This window comes from Amphibalanus amphitrite, unplaced genomic scaffold (assembly GCF_019059575.1).
Source record: "Amphibalanus amphitrite isolate SeventyFive unplaced genomic scaffold, NRLGWU_Aamphi_draft 000683F_arrow, whole genome shotgun sequence".
Lineage (NCBI taxonomy): Eukaryota > Metazoa > Arthropoda > Thecostraca > Balanomorpha > Balanidae > Amphibalanus > Amphibalanus amphitrite.
The window spans coordinates 129,350-146,653 of record NW_024882177.1 but is presented as its reverse complement, the minus strand read 5'-3'; the positions used below and the strand labels follow the sequence as shown (position 1 = coordinate 146,653).

The 17,304-nt window shown below is 49.3% G+C and overlaps 2 protein-coding genes and 1 long non-coding RNA gene across 4 annotated transcripts; 2 read left to right on the top strand and 1 right to left on the bottom strand.

Annotated features, from left to right (window-relative positions):
- Nucleotides 1–2,793: 2,793 nt before the first annotated feature.
- Nucleotides 2,794–5,283, top strand: LOC122364564. Its single transcript, XR_006253572.1, has 2 exons — nucleotides 2,794–3,769; nucleotides 4,344–5,283. It is a non-coding gene; the product is annotated as an uncharacterized LOC122364564 (long non-coding RNA).
- Nucleotides 5,284–7,313: 2,030 nt separating this feature from the next.
- On the bottom strand, nucleotides 7,314–13,219 carry LOC122364573 (U3 small nucleolar RNA-associated protein 18 homolog). Of its 2 annotated transcripts, none has more exons than XM_043335090.1 (2): nucleotides 13,142–13,219; nucleotides 7,314–9,138 (listed from the first exon to the last, which is right to left on the bottom strand). In XM_043335090.1, exon 2 carries the CDS (start codon nucleotides 9,103–9,105, stop codon nucleotides 7,546–7,548), a length of 1,560 nt encoding a protein of 519 aa, XP_043191025.1. In that variant the 5' UTR covers nucleotides 9,106–9,138; nucleotides 13,142–13,219; the 3' UTR covers nucleotides 7,314–7,545. The 2 variants fall into 2 exon arrangements, with proteins under 2 accessions (XP_043191025.1, XP_043191026.1); XM_043335091.1 differs by lacking the exon at nucleotides 13,142–13,219 and adding an exon at nucleotides 9,592–9,607.
- Nucleotides 13,220–13,503: 284 nt separating this feature from the next.
- LOC122364562 (mucin-5AC-like) lies at nucleotides 13,504–16,832 on the top strand. The gene is made up of 2 exons (XM_043335070.1): nucleotides 13,504–13,583; nucleotides 14,440–16,832. Exon 2 carries the CDS (start codon nucleotides 14,474–14,476, stop codon nucleotides 15,710–15,712), a length of 1,239 nt encoding a protein of 412 aa, XP_043191005.1. The 5' UTR covers nucleotides 13,504–13,583; nucleotides 14,440–14,473; the 3' UTR covers nucleotides 15,713–16,832.
- The last annotated feature ends 472 nt before the right edge of the window (nucleotides 16,833–17,304 follow it).

Genomic DNA, 17,304 nt, shown 5'->3' with positions numbered 1-17,304 from the left:
CAGTACAGCTGAGCGGAGAGACAACATTAAAACAACAGTACAGCTGGCGTTGCATGGAGCTGCAGGCAACCGGACAGCGGAGGCTTGCGAAAAATAAGCAATTCGTCACTTCAACGTATAAACAATAGTAAAAGCAACATAAACACATATTCTCATGGTCGAACCCATGCACTAGCGGCTCACGGCGGGCACAGGCACGCAGTGCGGTAGCGGTACCGGATCACACGACGTCATGGGCGTTGTCTCAGCATAGGTTGTTAAGAGCGGAGAGGCAACAGTGCAGCTGAGCGGAGAGACAACATTAAAACAACAGTACAGCTGGCGTTGCATGGAGCTGCAGGCAACCGGACAGCGGAAGCTTGCGAAAAATAAACAATTCGTCACTTCAACGTACAAACAATAGTAAAAGCAACATAAACACATATTCTCATGGTCGAACCCATGCACTAGCGGCTCACGGCGGGCACAGGCACGCAGTGCGGTAGCGGTACCGGATCACACGTCATGGGCGTTGTCTCAGCATAGGTTGTTCGCAATGTAGTTGAAGCCTAAGAAGACGGCCAGTGGGGTCTCACTGCTGCTGAGGCGACCTCGGAGACGATGCGTCGCCCCTCCTGTCGGCGACCTGCGGTGAGCAGGACTCCAGATAGCTGTCTGGCACGTTGCCGACACTGCCAGACGCTGTCAGCAGGCCTCACTGCTGCAAGTGATGTGCAGATGGACGCCAGGTGACTTCGTCTGCAGGCGATTCCGGAGACCGCGGCCTCACCAGGCAGTACCACCTGCATCGCCATGTCGGTGTTTCTAGAAATGGAAAAATAACAGCATCGGTGAAGGACAAGCAATACAATGTATTCTGTTTTCCTCTCTTGCAGGTATACGTAATCTACAATTATCATTGTTCCTATTTCATTCAACTGAACCTGAAAACTCCATATTGGCACATTGTTTGACTAAATTTGTGTAGTTGGGAACAGGGGCGACGCCACGGTGCGACGACTGGAGGGGACATTGACCATTTTGGAGGGGACGAGGACCATTTCAAGTCGATTCTTTCCATGCAACGCCATAGGCGTAATGTTAAAATTTTAAAAAGTGGAGGGGACGAGATCCCCTCCGTCCCCCCCCCCTGTTGCGACGCCCTTCACCCTTGGTTGGGAAGCAGATTGTTTGAAATACATGTTTGGTTGAACAGTGCGGAAAATATTTCATTGATCACTATAGCTGCAACAAAAATACACAGACAGAAAACATTTGCGCTTACCTGGCTCCTTAGTCAGTCCCGCACAATGGAAGTGGTACCATTTATTGCAGCCGTCGCATCTGACCATCGGTGCTGCACTGATGCTGCTGCACTCCCCACATTCCCAGTACCTTAGGAGCGTCTTGGCTGTGAAAAGATTACATGAGTCATGGCGCATACATGAATAGTCAGATGTTTTATATGTTTAACATCGCATAGCAAAGACACAACAGCTGGGAGTCAAGTGTAAGCCAAAGTGTAAGCCCTGCCATGTTTTGCAGACTGGATTTTAAGCAAGAAAAGCTTTGCTAAGAATGATGCTTGACGAAGCCTCATCCTACTGGGCTGTCTGACATGTCTCCCTGTAAAAGGCATGTGGCCCTTATATTGTATATATGATGAATATGTTAATAATGCAGAGAAAACACAGTATAAATTATACCCAACGTTTCATCTTAATCGACTTTGTCAAGGGTGTTTGAACAGCTTGAGATGAGTGAAGTGTAAGGGTACCTAGGTACATCTGAAAATAAACTGAATCTGCGTTCAATAAACATTGATTTTGATAATACATTTCACAAATCAACTGCTAATAACAATCATACTAAAATAGCACGACAGATAACTAACAATCGCATGAAGAACTTCTCGATTCGCCACGAATGTTGTCAGCATTATAGAGTTCAGTGGTTGTCAGTTACACATTTGTCTTTCCTGCGCAGCATTTGTGTTTGCCATTTACCGCACCAATGTTCGCCAGCGGTGGTGACTTTTCCTTACCTGCTCACGAAACGTCACACAGGACATGACGTCACCCGAAGACGTCATCAAAAAGTCCAGCTCTTAGGCGTGTCCCGCTGTGTAAACACTACGGGAGGAGGGGGGTATTTGAGACTGATTTTGTGGTATTTTTCGACCGAAAAGTGCTAATCTTTTTTGCTCACGGCATTCTTTGGAATGTGTAGATTGTGGAACAAGTGCTGAAATATGCTTATCTATTGTAATTTGGCTACGTTAGCCTTAGACATGTTGCACTGTTGACGCTGATGAAGAATAGGCGGCACTAAAGGTAGATTTGCTTGGCATGCCTGTTTTAGATTTAATTCAGTTCCCATGTTTTTTTTTGTGCACACCACAATCCTTTAATTATTCTTGCATGGATAGAGCATCAGTCATATGATTTTTGACAGAAAGCTTACCTAGATAGGTACCAGAACATTGGCAGCGGAAAGCAGACTCATTACCTACACTTGCTTTGCCTGCTCACTTTCTACTGTTGCCTTCAATGGAAATATTTATGAAGTAAGAAGGTTTTGTGATTATAGGTTTTAAATAAGTACTTTACTTAATGTCATCAGTTAGTATTAAATAGTAGTTCAGTGCGAAACGAAAAATCCATGCACTATGCCAGATGCCTCGGGGGCTCTTATCCGCTCTGGGTTCAGAGTGCAGTGGCATACCACGCTCACCCTCAACCAGAGCTGATAGATAGTGAAAATCAAGGCCATATATAGTAGGTAGCGACACTGAGCGATTTGTTTACAGCCAGTTTCGATCCCGATGACGCAAATGTGTCGTCACGAGCAAAACAATATGGCCACCTCTAATGAGAACCAAGTGCAATAAGTTCCCGGATGTAGACAGCACTGACGTCACCGGGATCGAAACCGACGACATCAGTACTGGACCTATGGCGAAGCAAAGTAGTGACATCCCCCTGGTGAAAATGCCAGACTTCGTGATATCTGCACCAGTGAACTGTGTCGCACATTTGATCCCAATAATGAACAGCACAGGGGTGACGTAAAAATGTGCGTTAGTTGGAGCACCTAAACTCAGATTGTCATTACCTAATTAGTTTTCACATTGTAAAGCTTAAACTACACTTCATGCTCTTTTGGCTCACCTGTTATCAGTATCAGTAAATAGGGTATTAGTAAATCTGGCGTTACCATCAATGCTAAGTGCTAACAAGTAAATATGAAGTCCAAGGAAGATAAAAATCATAATCTTACTTGACCTAACCTTACCTACTAACCTAACTAACCTACAACCTACAAACCTCAACCTACATACAACCTCCATACGTACAACCTACCCACCTACAACCTACCAACCTTATATGTGCCGACGGTGGCACCAGATTTATGGATACCCTTATTTGTTAGGTACTTCACTCCACTTCTCATTTTATTTGAAGCTCATTTAAATTCTTGTATTTAAGTCTGTGTAAACTATTATTTTAAAAACCTGATGCTTTTCCATGACTGTAATCTCACTGTTTGCTATGTGTATTTTGTAGTGTGTACTGTGTGCAAATCCAGTATCCTACACTTGTATGCTACAGGCCTTGTTTTGATCTGACTAACTGTTAATATGTTTCAGCTTTAAAGACTAGTATCTTTTGAAATTGAAATTTGCCTCTCAGTCTCTCAAGAATCAAGATGCCAAATAGATGTGCAGGATTTGATTGCTGACAAACCAGGGATGAGGCTCAAGAGTCAAGAGATCACCCTGCATTGGCAAGTAAAAGCTACAGACTCTTGATTTTTTATATTGTTACAGGTTATCTGTCACCGAGAGCGATTGCTGTAGTTCAATTTCTTGCATCAAAATTGGCAGAATATGACTTCACTGATCACTCTGACGTCATTTACGGCCGACCTATGGTAGCTACACAATTTTTATTTCTATAAAATGTTTCAGATTGATGCAGCCGAAGGTACTGCAAGTTTCGTATTGACACGTCTAGTGGTTTAGAAATATTGCAACAAATATATATTTTAATTTTTTTTTTCAATATATAAATGTAAATATTTTATTGCAGAAAACAGGAGAGGGGCTCTGTAGAGCCCCACCCTCCAGTCATGCGTGGGTAAAGGCCCATCAGTCACTAAAACCAGAATAAGTGCAAAAAATTATTACCAAATGCCCGGAGACTGCTTTACCATTGCCAACATGTGTATGTGTGTGTGTGTGCGTGTGTGTGTGCGTGTGTGTCAACAATGTGTTAACAACAAATACAACACAATTGTGCCTGGCGTATGTTAACACTAAACACTATTAGCCATATTTTATTGATACTAATCGAACCTTCCAGGTGGCTGGAACAACCCCAGTGCCGCACAGTTCTGCGGGATATTCCGGCACCTGCTCCACCGCTGCGGCGTCTGGCCCGGCAGCACAGGGAAAGTGGCAGCCCTCGACCCGACCAGCATCCTGGCAGTCGGTCACACGACCAGCGGACGGGGAGCCAGCCTTACTACCTCGGCCTCCACCACCTCAGACAACGGTGCCACGGCACTCCACATCATCACGGAGCGCGACTTCCAGCCTGGGCTGTCGTCTGGTGGGCAACATCGTCACCTACATCGCAGGGTTCGTGGTGAAGAAGGCGCTCGACTCTGTCAGCTGTAGCACCTGTCAGGAGGCCCTGGTGAGCGACATCCAGCCGGACGACATGACACAGCTTTACCACCTCTTCATCATCTCTGCCAGATGAGCTAAGGTGGGGACGGGTTACATGCCTGGGATCTGACTGAGACCCGCTCATACCCTGCCGAAGTGTTGGTGATTTCAGCGGTCAGCTGTCTCTAGCCGGTGTCAGTGAGTGGCGGCCAGCTGCCGCTGGAGTGGGTATCTACCGTCGATAGCTGCTGTGTGGCGGATAGCGTGGATTTGGATGGACACTTCATATTAATGAACAGATCAATGTCTGGCCGATAAAAGACGTATTTTGTCGATGATTGCTTAGTGACTGAGTGGGTCCACTGGCGACCAATGCAGTGGGCGCTGGGTTAACGCCTCGCCTCTTGTGACCGTGTCGATATGTAGCACTGTTAATTGCCGATTCGTTGCCGGCCGTCTCTGCTCCGTGGCTGGCTGATCCGGCACAAACTGGTGTTCGTGGCTGAAGGCGCGGCTACAGTTACACTAGCTCGCCACGTGCCTGTGCGACTATCGTCGGTGCTGTCTGCAAGGGCGATGTCGGTGCCTGTAGGGGGCGCGGATTGATTCAAAGTGAGGAATGGGTCATCGGAGCTCGGGTCAGGTCATGTTCGGCTAAAATAAGCGGATTTTGCGATTTGCCGCATCCGGGTGAATTTCCTTGCCTTCTAGTGCATGTTTATGCATTTTACATGCGTTTCTTTAGTGTTGATGTCTAGATAACGTGCATTTGCCTCGAGGTCAAGGCTGCGCTTCATATGGGCAGTTTTCGGAGCATCTTGCTCATTTTATTCGTAATCCTTAATTATATGGGCGCAAAATGACCTTGTAGTCGGCGCGCCCTTAAGCCCCAATAAACAAACAAAATCCTTAATTATGTTTGCGGATTTGTGCCCGCAAATCATTTTTTAAAGTAAGATTGACACGGGATTCGAGATCGGCGCCCATAAATACACTTCACATGACCCGCCATGTGTCAAGGCCATCCGAGGTCATCTAAGGTCGCTGACCTTGTATGACCTTATGTGACCCGGTTCGCTAGATTTCGAGATGAGGTTGATTGGGAATGATGTAACCCATTTCGCCGACAGTTCACGCGTTTTGGTCGATTTTATAGCGAAAGATCTCAAACTCCAGTGACTTTACTGGTTCGATTTCCAGTGTTTGACCCGACCTCTGAGTTCACCCGTTGACCTAGTACCCTGCAATTTGGTATCACTGGTTTACTCACATCGCGGACAGCATACCTATTTTTTTCCGTTCTTGCTCCGTCGAGGGGCGAACGGCTGGAGTTCACTCCGTTCACCCTGGCTTCCCCTACTCGTAAGACGCTGACAAACTACGAACGGGTGAGGGCTAAAATTGCACTTATTGTCGATCATTGTCCATTGCATACTGCATACATAGATATAAAGTATGGTAGCCATAATGGGAAACGAATTTTATCTTAAATTAGCATGCCAATTGCATCTACCTTCGGTGCCGCATATCCTTTATCAGCGTCTTCAGGGCTATATGTCTAGGGCTGATGTAATTACATTACTATAAATACACATGTTTCTGCCCTTGTTTCACAATCTACTCATTCCAAAGAATGCCATAGGTAAAAAAGATTAACACTTTTCGGTCGAAAAATACCACAAAATCTGTCCCAAACACCCCCCTCCTCCCATAGTGTTTACACAGCGCCGCAGATTCTCGCCCTCACCAACATGGCGGCCGCTGCTACGTATTCGCGAGTCGCTCCCGACATGGGGGTGCCCTATCTAGTCTTTATATCTATGTTAAAAATGTTCAAATTTGTTGTAAATTTTTATACTGGTAAAATGCTTATCACAAGGTGAGCGATAGCAGATTTATTATTGAACAGGATCTTCTTGAAACTGCTGCGCTATCGACGCCGCAAGAAACTGATACCATATGAGAAAAACTTTTAATTTGGTAGCATTTTACGAAGCCACTATTCCCCCCCCCCCCCCAAGTAAATCGATCAAATCAACTACCAAGTAGACAAGCTAACAACGCTTTCGGGCACCAGGCCGTATCCTCGGGCCAGACCAGCATGAAGCAAATAGCTCTACTCTATATAAATCCGGCAGAGCTAAACCCATGATCTGTCATTTCCAGCAGCTGGGGAAACACAAGTTACTGAGTCATGACCGAACCATCGTGATCGTGATCATTGAGAAGTGATCACACTTCCTGTCCCCGGTTCCACTAGCGGGGCCGGTCCGTACGGCCCGCAGTCGACCGGCCGGGCGGTGGGGTAATTCCGAGTTCCAACTTCCAACCGCAATAACCGCTTCAGCGCCCTTCCCAGTTCCCTGGCCAGTGGCCACGCCCCAGCGTGATGGGCTCAGCCGATGGCGTTCTAGCACAGCTGAAACAGCCGAACAATCCCCTATCCTTCCACACCTGACCACGTAATGAATCGCGGCGAAAACTTCTGGCTGCCTGGCTCAACCTCTTGGAAGCGCCAGACTGCGGTTTCGACCGTCGGGCCAGTCACATCCCAAAGCCACCACTTTGCACCTACTCTGCTTATTCGGCGTCAGACTGGACGGTGGTATTCTGGAATCATAACTGACCACAGTAATCATTCACACATCGAATCATTCGAAACTGAACTTTATGCATGGTGTATTTCACATGGAGCAGGTTACGACACCAGCAACAACAATGCTTGTATTTCAGTTTGATAAAGGCGGTCCACCAAGTCGTCCACCAAAACATCCCTCTATACCTCCCCCGCAGTTCACCACGCCAGCCCCTTCAAAAGACACACAGATGCGTCACGAGTGCACATTCAACTACGCGGCGCCCGTGGTAGTCTGTTCGCCGCTAGGGACACTCACTCAGTAGCTATCGTAGTGCTGTAGGCGGTAGAGAAGCGCGCGGCCCTTATTGTTACCCACGGTCAGGTAGCCACTGCTCAGCGAGAGGTCCAAACTATGCGGCTCCTGCACGGCAGTCGACCAGCCGGGGAAGTTGGAAAACACAGTCATCGACGGCACGTGAACCAGCTTGACGGCGTGCTCCTTCTGCGAGGAGGCCATCACCAGCAGCTCTGCAGTGACGTTAAAGCGCAGCTGGTCGCAGGTGGTGGTTAGTTGATCGAACACTTTAACCGGGCGGGGGTGGGAGGCGCGTCGCGCCGTCGCCATCTCGTACACGTTCACTATGCCGGAGGAGGAGCCGCACGCCAGCAGGCGGCCGTTGGGCGCGCACGCCAGAGACGTGCCCGACAGGCAGCCCTCGTCGTCGAACCGGTGGCAGCAGGCGCGCGTCGACATGTCCCACTCGTAGACACGGCCCTCGTCGGTGTGCGTGAACAGACGGGTGCCGTCGGGGGTGAAAGCCAGTGCTGTGACGCGCCCACTCGCCTGCAGCGTGTCCACCCACTCGTGGGTGCGGGCGGATAGCAGGTGGACGGCGCCAGCGCGCGCTCCGGGCACCGCCAGCCACCGGCCGTCGGGTGACATCGTGAACTGCGGCACGCCGCGCAGTCCCAGCCGCCTGCCGGCCTCCACGCGCAGCACGCGGCCCGCCATCATGTCGTAGCAGAGCAGGTGGGCCGCGTGCTCGGAGCCGGCCATCAGCTGGCCGCCGTCGCGCGTAAAGTGGGCGCACTGCACACGGAACCCGTCCAGGGGCACCTCCTGGATCAGCGGGTTGTCGACGCCGTCCACCTGAACGAGCGCCAGCGCCGGCCGGCCGCCGCCGCCGACCAGCGCCACCTGAGAGCCCGGGTGGAACTCGAGAGCGGTGACGGTGCGCGGCCGCCGCTGCACGGCCGCAGTCAGAGGCGCGCACGTCTTGGTCAGCACCGTGCCCTTGGCGAGTCGCGCCGACCGCGCCGTGGATAGCAGCCGGCCCGTCTTGGTTAGCAGCTCGCTGTCCTCTTCGTCGTCGCTGTCCCGGCGCCGTTTGCGATCGAGCTGCGCCCACTGCGGCGCGCCCACCACGGACGTGAACCGCTGTTCTAGCGCTGCCCGGTAGCGGCCAGCCGGCGCCACGGCGGCTCGGCGTTGGTCTTGCGCGAATGTTGCCTCTACCTGGGCCACTGTCACCTGCTCATCATCATCATCGACCCAAGCAGGTTGTCGCGCCATTGGCTTCTCCTCTGACTCCTCCTCCTCACCATCTTCATCATCAGAAGCAGTGTGACCACGCCTGTCCAGACACAGAAGGCCATCTGCTTCTGTTTCTGACAAATCCTCCGACACTGGAGATGCAGGCCGCTGCAGCTGTGACACTAAATCTGTCTCCAGTCCAAACACCAAACTCTCCAGCTTTTGCTCATCAGCATCTTTGTCTGCTTTAATTGGTGTTTCCATCTTGGCCAGTTTCTTCTTCTTTTTGGCCTTTATTTCCACTGGAGCTGGTGCCTCTGGTGATGATTCTCTGGCAGACATAGGTACTCCCTCTTTATGAGTTTGTCATGAACCCTGAAACAGAGGTCAACAGTCAACTTCTCAAGAAAAACATCTTAGGTACCTTTTAATTTTTTACATTTAGGCAAATATTGTGTAAAAAGCAAAACATTTGAACTTGCTCAACCTTATTGAATAATTGAAATTAAGCTTTGCACACATTAGAAACAAAAGAAGGAAATATTTACTCAAACTATCATCTTACAAAGATAGGTAGACCTCTCTTGCACAAAGACCAGCCCCGGATTTGCAGTCTCCTCGCACGAATGTCTATGAACTTGGCAACGTATTTAGATTCAGATTCCAATTCATGTTCGCTATTGATAGTCTGCAGAGGCAGACCATTAGGAATTACTTGAAAACGATTCTGACTTGTCTCTGTGCAAGAGGGTCCTATCCTCATCCAGACGATAGTGATAGGGCGAGTCGAAATGGTATATAGGGCCTTGGTCGAAATATGCATCTCACTCAATTTACTAAGACTGCTAAAACTTAGGCTGCAACTTCCCAGAAAACATGATGACTCATAAATATAATAGTCATTGGTTCGGGACAAAATAGTGATTGGTTCACCGTTCAATTACATGGGAATACCCAAGATTCTTATAGATAGGAATACCATCAGGGACACGCCTAAGAGCTGGACTTTTTGATGACGTCTTCGGGTGACGTCATGTCGTGTGTGACGTTTCGTGAGCAGGTAAGGGAAAGTCACCACTGCTGGCGAACATTGGTGCGGTAAATGGCAAACACAAATGCTGCGCAGAAAAGACAAATGTGTAACTTCAGTCTTCAGACAACATTCGTTCGGACGAAACCAAGGGACGAAACAAGAAGTTGAAGTTCTTCATGCGATTGTTAGTTATCTGTCATGTATGATTGTTATTAGCAGTTGATTTGTGAAATGTATTATCAAAACCAATGTTTATTGAACGCAGATTCAGTTTATTTTCAGATGTACCTAGGTACCCTTCCTTACACTTCACTCATCTCAAGCTGTTCAAACACCCTTGACAAAGTCGATTAAGATGAAACGTTGGGTATAATTTATACTGTGTTTTCTCTGCATTATTAACATATTCATCATATATACAATATAAGGGCCACATGCTTTTTACAGGGAGACATGTCAGACAGCCCAGTAGGATGAGGCTTCGTCAAGCGTCATTTTTAGCAAAGCTTTTCTTGCTTAAAATCCAGTCTGCAAAACATGGCAGGGCTTATACTTTGGCTTACACTTGACTCCCAGCTGTTGTGTCTTTGCTATGCGATGTTAAACATATAAAACATCTTACTATTCATGTATGCGCCATGACTCATGTAATCTTTTCACAGCCAAGACGCTCCTAAGCTACTGGGAATGTGGGGAGTGCAGCAGCATCAGTGCAGCACCGATGGTCGGATACGACGGCTGCGATAAATGGTGCCACTTCCGTTGTGCGGGACTGACTAAGGAGCCAGGTAAGCGCAAATGTTTTCTGTCCCAGTATTTTTGTTGCAGCTATAGTGATCAATGAAATATTTTCCGCAGTGTTCAGCCAAACATGTATTTCAAACAATCTGCTTCCCAACCAAGGGCGTCGCCACAGGGGGGGGGGACGGAGGGGATCTCGTCCCCTCCACTTTTTAAAATTTTAACATTACGCCTATGGCGTTGCATGGAAAGAATCGACTTGAAATGGTCCTCGTCCCCTCCAAAATGGTAATGTCCCCTCCAGTCGTCGCACCGTGGCGTCGCCCCTGTTCCCAACTACACAAATTTAGTCAAACAATGTGCCAATATGGAATTTTCAGGTTCAGTTGAATGAAATAGGAACAATGATAATTGTAGGTTACGTATACCTGCAAGAGAGGAAACAGAATACATTGTATTGCTTGTCCTTCACCGATACTGTTATTTTTCCATTTCTAGAAACACCGACATGGCGATGCAGGTGGTACTGCCTGGTGAGGCCGCGGTCTCCGGAATCGCCTGCAGACGAAGTCACCTGGCGTCCATCTGCACATCACTTGCAGCAGTGAGGCCTGCTGACAGCGTCTGGCAGTGTCAGCAACGTGCCAGCCAGCTATCTGGAGTCCTGCTCACCGCAGGTCGCCGACAGGAGGGGCGACGCATCGTCTCCGAGGTCGCCTCAGCAGCAGTGAGACCCCACTGGCCGTCTTCTTAGGCTTCAACTAGATTGCGAACAACCTATGCTGAGACAACGCCCATGACGTGTGATCCGGTACCGTTACCGCACTGCGTGCCTGTGCCCGCTGTGAGCCGCTAGTGCATGGGTTCGACCATGAGAATATGTGTTTATGTTGCTTTTACTATTGTTTATACGTTGAAGTGACGAATTGTTTATTTTTCGCAAGCCTCCGCTGTCCGGTTGCCTGCAGCTCCATGCAACGCCAGCTGTACTGTTGTTTTAATGTTGTCTCTCCGCTCAGCTGTACAGTTACCTCTCCGCTCATATATGACACCTCTATATGAATGGCACTACTGATTGTCACACCCACTGTCCGTATTGTCCGTAGTGGTGTCTACGCCCATGTTAATACAGCGTGCAGAATCCAGATTCTATTGAGGAGAGTTGAGCCAAGTCACCATAGGCTCGGGAAGAGAGCAACGTGGAGGCCCACTGCCCCTTCCCCGGCCCCCACTGGGGGCGCCAGCCACTCCAACTTTTGACTGGATGTCAAGAGCGTCGCCACGAGGGGAACGAGTCGCCGGCCAGCCAAGGTAGCCAACGGCGTGTGAAGGTTGCCTGACCTCGAGGAAACTGAGATGGCACCAACGGAGGTTTTGTTAAGTAGGCGACCAAAATTCGAGCGGCAGCAACCTGGGCACCTTCACAGATAGCAGTGCCGCGTATCAGGGCGCCTTCGACGTTGAGCTGGGCGCCGATCATCAGGACGCCGGGGGAATATGACCCAATATCCCCCGTAAATATGTGTCTCGGAAGGGAGACCCAACCATAAAACTGAAAGCTCGCCGTATTTTATCCACTATTTTTCGAGCAGGTCCATAGATTTCCGTCCTCAAAAGTGCGGGGGATATTCCCCAGTGTTTGAGTTGGATGGGACTATAGTGGCGTTTACACCGACAGGAGATTCCCATTGCCGGCTGTGGGAAACTACTGTCGGTGTAAACGCCATTCATATTTCCTGCGTCACCCCTGTGGGGACGCCCTTACTCCATGGTGCCGAGCTTATCAATTTGGATATCAATGGAATCAAAATCTCTTATCGATCGATGAAGAACTAAATTACCCCGACCCGGAGAGCGTCTTTGGAATCAAAGCAGTAGCTCATGACGCAAGACTTCAGGCAAATAAATCATTCTTGTCTGAAATAAGACATTTGTGTATTGATAAGCACGTTTTATAAGCAATGGTAGCAAGATTCTCCGTGTATTTGGCTAAAGTGATAATTTAGTAGCAGATACTTACCGTCGCATTTCGTTTTTTTAATTAATAATTTATATTGTCAGAACTAGCAACATGTCTCTTCACTCAACAATAATTACAAAAGTGAAAAAGAAATGATAAATTGCTTATATTTTGGTGAAACTAAAAATTAATTCAGCACATATTTTTTTTACAGCGTTGAAGTCCAGCTCCAAAGGACAGCTGACGATCGTAGCCGAGCAGGCTGTTTGGTACTTCTTCACTACTTCTTAGAAGTACCCGTTAGTACCGATCATGTCTCACATAATAAGCTATTGGAACAAAAATATCGATGTTCTTCTAATTATTCTCCTTTCACACTTTAAATAAATACTTTTGGAATGCATTTACAAATTAATTTCACAAAAACGGCTTGAAATTTTACAACGTCAAAATACTTATTCCAATTTCCACCATGAAACCACCACTATATTACTTGCTTACAGAACCGTGCGCACAGTGCGCGCAGTTTTATCGTGACGTCAGAGGGTGCTTCCTCAGTGGCGCCCCCTGGCGGGGAACGCGTGCAAAAAGTCCAGCTCTTAGGCATGTCCTACCATCAGCCGACAAGCAATACAAATACTTACAGAAATGCATTCAAAGGTACAACCACCACGTGTCTCTTTGCCGAACCTCTACTGCAAACTGCGTCAGAGTTTGTCGAAAATCAACATGTTCCTATTGTATATAAATATCGCTAGACGCTTCATTATAGTGACGTCACCAGTATAATGCACTTGGATCTATTTGTGTCCCACCCAACCCAAAGCGAGAAAATTGATAAGGATTATGAAGATAGTGTTTCTTAAGACAATAACAGTTGTTTTACCACCTTTAATAGCTTTGCTCCTATTTTAAATATCCACGCTCCACCCATTCATTGGCGTCATATTGTACCTTTTACGTCATATAAATTCCACAAATTTTTCAGTTCCTTAGGTCCGGAAATCGCACATTACGCAATTGTTGAAGAAAAACTACATTTTGTTGTAAAGCCGTTGTCATTTTACCGTATGTTGTTGTTGGACGGTAGGTACGATCTTTCTTGTTTCAATCATTATAAGGGATAAGCTGCTTATTTTCATTGTATTTGATTTCAATTTTGTTAGATTGTGGTTGTGTTCTTCTGTGTTTTTGCTCTGAAGGTCCAAAATACTGTCAACACCCTTGTCATATTTTTTTCCGAATTTCATGCAGTAGCGGCGGAACACCTTCAATTAAGGGGGGCACTGCCAACTTTTGGCCCCATTCTTTCCATGCAACGCCCATAGGGCTAATGTTAAAATGCCAAAATCAAAGGGGGGCACGGTGCCCCGGTGCCCTCCCCGTTCCGCCACCCATGATGTCTGATGTCAGGTGTCCAAACGAATGTGATGAATGAATGTCAGAATGTGATGTCACCCTCTTCCCTTCCCTTTGTTTCAGTCTGATTTGCACTCTTCTTAGGAAATTGAGTGTGAATGGTTGAACAGATGGTTATCAGTTATGGTCTGCCTCTGCTTAGTTCAGCTTGTTACATAGCTTTACAGGCTCACCACCTTGACCTGACCTTATAGGTTGTGAGTTTTGACACTCACAATATGATAGTGTTTTCATTGTGGTGTGATTTGTGATGATCTCACACTGCGTTAGTGTTTCCAGTGTGATGTTAGTTGTGATGGCCTCATACAGTGATGGATTTCAGCACCATGACGTTATCTTGTCCAGCGTTTGGAGTGTGGCAACTTTCAACAAATTATCCATTTGCTGTGATACCTATATTGCCAATTTGTGTTTAGTTTATGAATGTGATATTAGGATTCTTTTTGTGGTATTTTCTGTGCTCTTAAGTGATATTTGGAGTCAGGTATATGCAGTGCACCGTACTAACGTGTATTGCGCTCAGTGCCGCAGGTGGCGCCATCAGACGGACTCCACCGATGCTGCTGCTCGCCCTGCTGGTGTGTGCGGCGGCGGGCTCCGTGCCGGGGGCCCGGGCCGGCGAGCCCAGCCGCTTTGAGCGGCCGCTCGCCGTCAGCGGCAGCTCGCCGGCCGCCGCTGTCGACACCGTCACCCTGCCGCCGACGGACGCATCTGACGAACCGGCGGCGCCCGGCGGCCGGGAGGGCGGCAGCGATGTGCAGGTGGTGACGGAAAGCTCAGAAGACTACACCACCGCCGCCTCTGCTATCGTGGCCAGCTCGGCGACCACCACGGTAACTCCTGCTATCACCACCACTGGCACCAGCACCACCACCAGCTCTACCGCCAGCACCACTGCCCGTCCGAGCAGTGACACCACGGAGCCGGCGGTGGACAACGCCGAGACGACCCCAGTGACGGCGGAGGACGGAACGAGCGGAGACTCTGCCGACTCTACCACAGTATCTTCAGCAGACGCAGTTCCAACGACCGTAGCGGCGGAAGAAGACGAACCGACTACATCGCCGCCCACAGTCGCCGTCGTGACTACGTTGTCCACGCCTGCCTCTACCGTGTCGTCTTCCACAGCGGCGGCTGTAATGACCCCGGCCACGGAGCCGGCTTCGGTGCCCACCACACCCGAGCTGCCAGTCCGACTGGTGAGCGGGGTGGCGCTGCCGCCGGGCGAGCAGCCGACCCTGAGCCGACACCGCCCCGATCCCGGTCTGGCCCCGTCCGAGACCAAGCCGAGCAAGGCACGCACCGGCGTCCCCGACCCGGAGATGCTCGACAACCCGTCCAAGCCGCGGAAGGGCGCGCCGCCTCCGGACGCGCCGGCCGCCACACCGCCTCCGCCGCCCCCTCCGCCGCCGCCGCCAGCGTTCTCAGGCGGCCTGTCGGTAACAGAGGGCACTCCAGTGACGGGAAGCATTTCATCATCCTCCGGTGGAGGGGGATTCTTCGCCGAGAATACTCTGAACTCGTCCTCGCCGGTGAAGAGCTTCGGGTCTAGCGATCAGCCGTCTCAGACGGAGTCGCCGGAGTTGAAACCGAAGCCCACCGAGGCGAAGGATGCCTCGGACAGCGGCCCAGGCAGCGGCAGCGGGGTGGGCGGCTCGGCAGTGGCCGGCGTGGTGGTCCTGGTGATACTGCTGGCCTTTATCGGATTCTTCGTGTTCCGGAGAGTGCGCGAGACCTGGTACCGGCGGCACTACCGCAAGATGGATTTCTTAGTGGATGGTATGTATAACCTGTGATCGCGAAGAGCGGCTCTCACGGCCAGCATAATTGGCTACACAGGCTGACACACAGCAATAAGCTGCAAACGTATGTGATACGTCGATCTGACGGAACGAGATTGTGTCCCAGCTCTAGGTGTTATTGATATATTTACACCATTCCAACCAGTAGTGAATTGATAGTGAGCATTGTCGTTGGGTGACCGGGCTTTTGGGCTACTCCAGTAGTGCTTCAACTTTGACGATATCCATTGTCTTCCTACGGGAGGGCCAAGAGCTTGCCTTTCTTGTTGCCTACGGTGGTGGTATTCCTTACCGTCCATTTCATCTTTTATACAACGCACGCTGTGCTCGTCACTGTGCGAAAGTAGTGAGAAAATGTCCACCTGTTTGTATCTGGAGAGCGTGTGAAACTGACCGAATTGTGATGGCTCAGCGACAACACGTCGTTCTAGCACCTCTGTGCTGCAATCGTGCTGTCGATTGTGATGGGAGCTTGCCACGGAGCTCTTTGCTTGTTAGGCTGGAGACGGAGCTATGATGGTTCATGTTCCGAAATTTCTGGTGTGTCACCAGGTATCTAAGCGCTCCAAGGAGCATATTCTTTTTCAGATAGAATAGGGTGGAGCTGATCTGTAGCCTTATACGGATGCGGTTCGAATTGCAAATATGTTTAATGTAATGGATCTACTTAATGTAACACCGTTCGGCGGATGTACTTTGTTTTTATATATGAATTTACACTGTTGTTGGCTAGTTGGGTAGTCTGCTGCGTCACCACGTCACCGAAATGCTCGTCACTATCGGGTCGTGTGTTGCATCCAGAGGGCGGGACTCAGCACTGTCTGCGGAGACACGTCGGTCGTGCCTTGACGTAGGATGGCGCTGCAATCACATGGCATCGCCAGAGCCTGAGCGAGTGACTGCGAATCTGGCTGAAAAGGGGAATGGGCGAGTAAAGATGCTGGCTTGTTAGAAGACTACCGATGGTCGAATGACGTGAAACGGTGTCACGCACGACGTCCAGGGGTTGGGGCTTTCCGTGCGCGGTGGTGTGTCACATAGGCCTTATCGCACGCAGATTGAACGGCGTCTGTCGTGTATCGGCTAACAGCTAGAATACAATTTTGGAAATAATTGTTATTTTGTATTTGCGTTGTAACCCGCGTTTGTTCCGTTCATTGCGCCGTGATGATACATTCCACAATCTCGGGTTATGGGGTTAGATTGAGAAGGATGTTTGGTCAGCTGCCGGTGATCGTAGGTGCGTCGTCATTAGTGTTGATGTTTGGAAAGTTAGACTTACGAACTTGCGAAGGTAATCATAGGAGCCAGACGGCCAGTGAACGGTTTGCCAGTGGTCAAGTTTCGTTGCGATATTAACAGCTGGAAAGAAAACATGCACTTGAGGCCGGGATAGACGAAAACGGAAATGTATGACAAAAAATGGCTAGAACCAAACCAATACCGACACTTATTCGGACGCTGACAGACCGTCGTGTCAGATGGACCGAGGGTCGCTGGTGACAGCCCGTCACCTTTGTGGGTCAGTCGTGTGACAACTGACAGGTCGTGTCAGCCGGATCGCCGGCTGGTGACGGCCGTCGCCC

Coding starts and splice junctions, on each gene's coding strand:
- LOC122364562 (XM_043335070.1), top strand. CDS start 14,474: ATGCTGCTGCTCGCCCTGCTGGTGTGTGCGGCGGCGGGCTCCGTGCCG.
- LOC122364573 (XM_043335090.1), bottom strand. CDS start 9,105: ATGTCTGCCAGAGAATCATCACCAGAGGCACCAGCTCCAGTGGAAATA.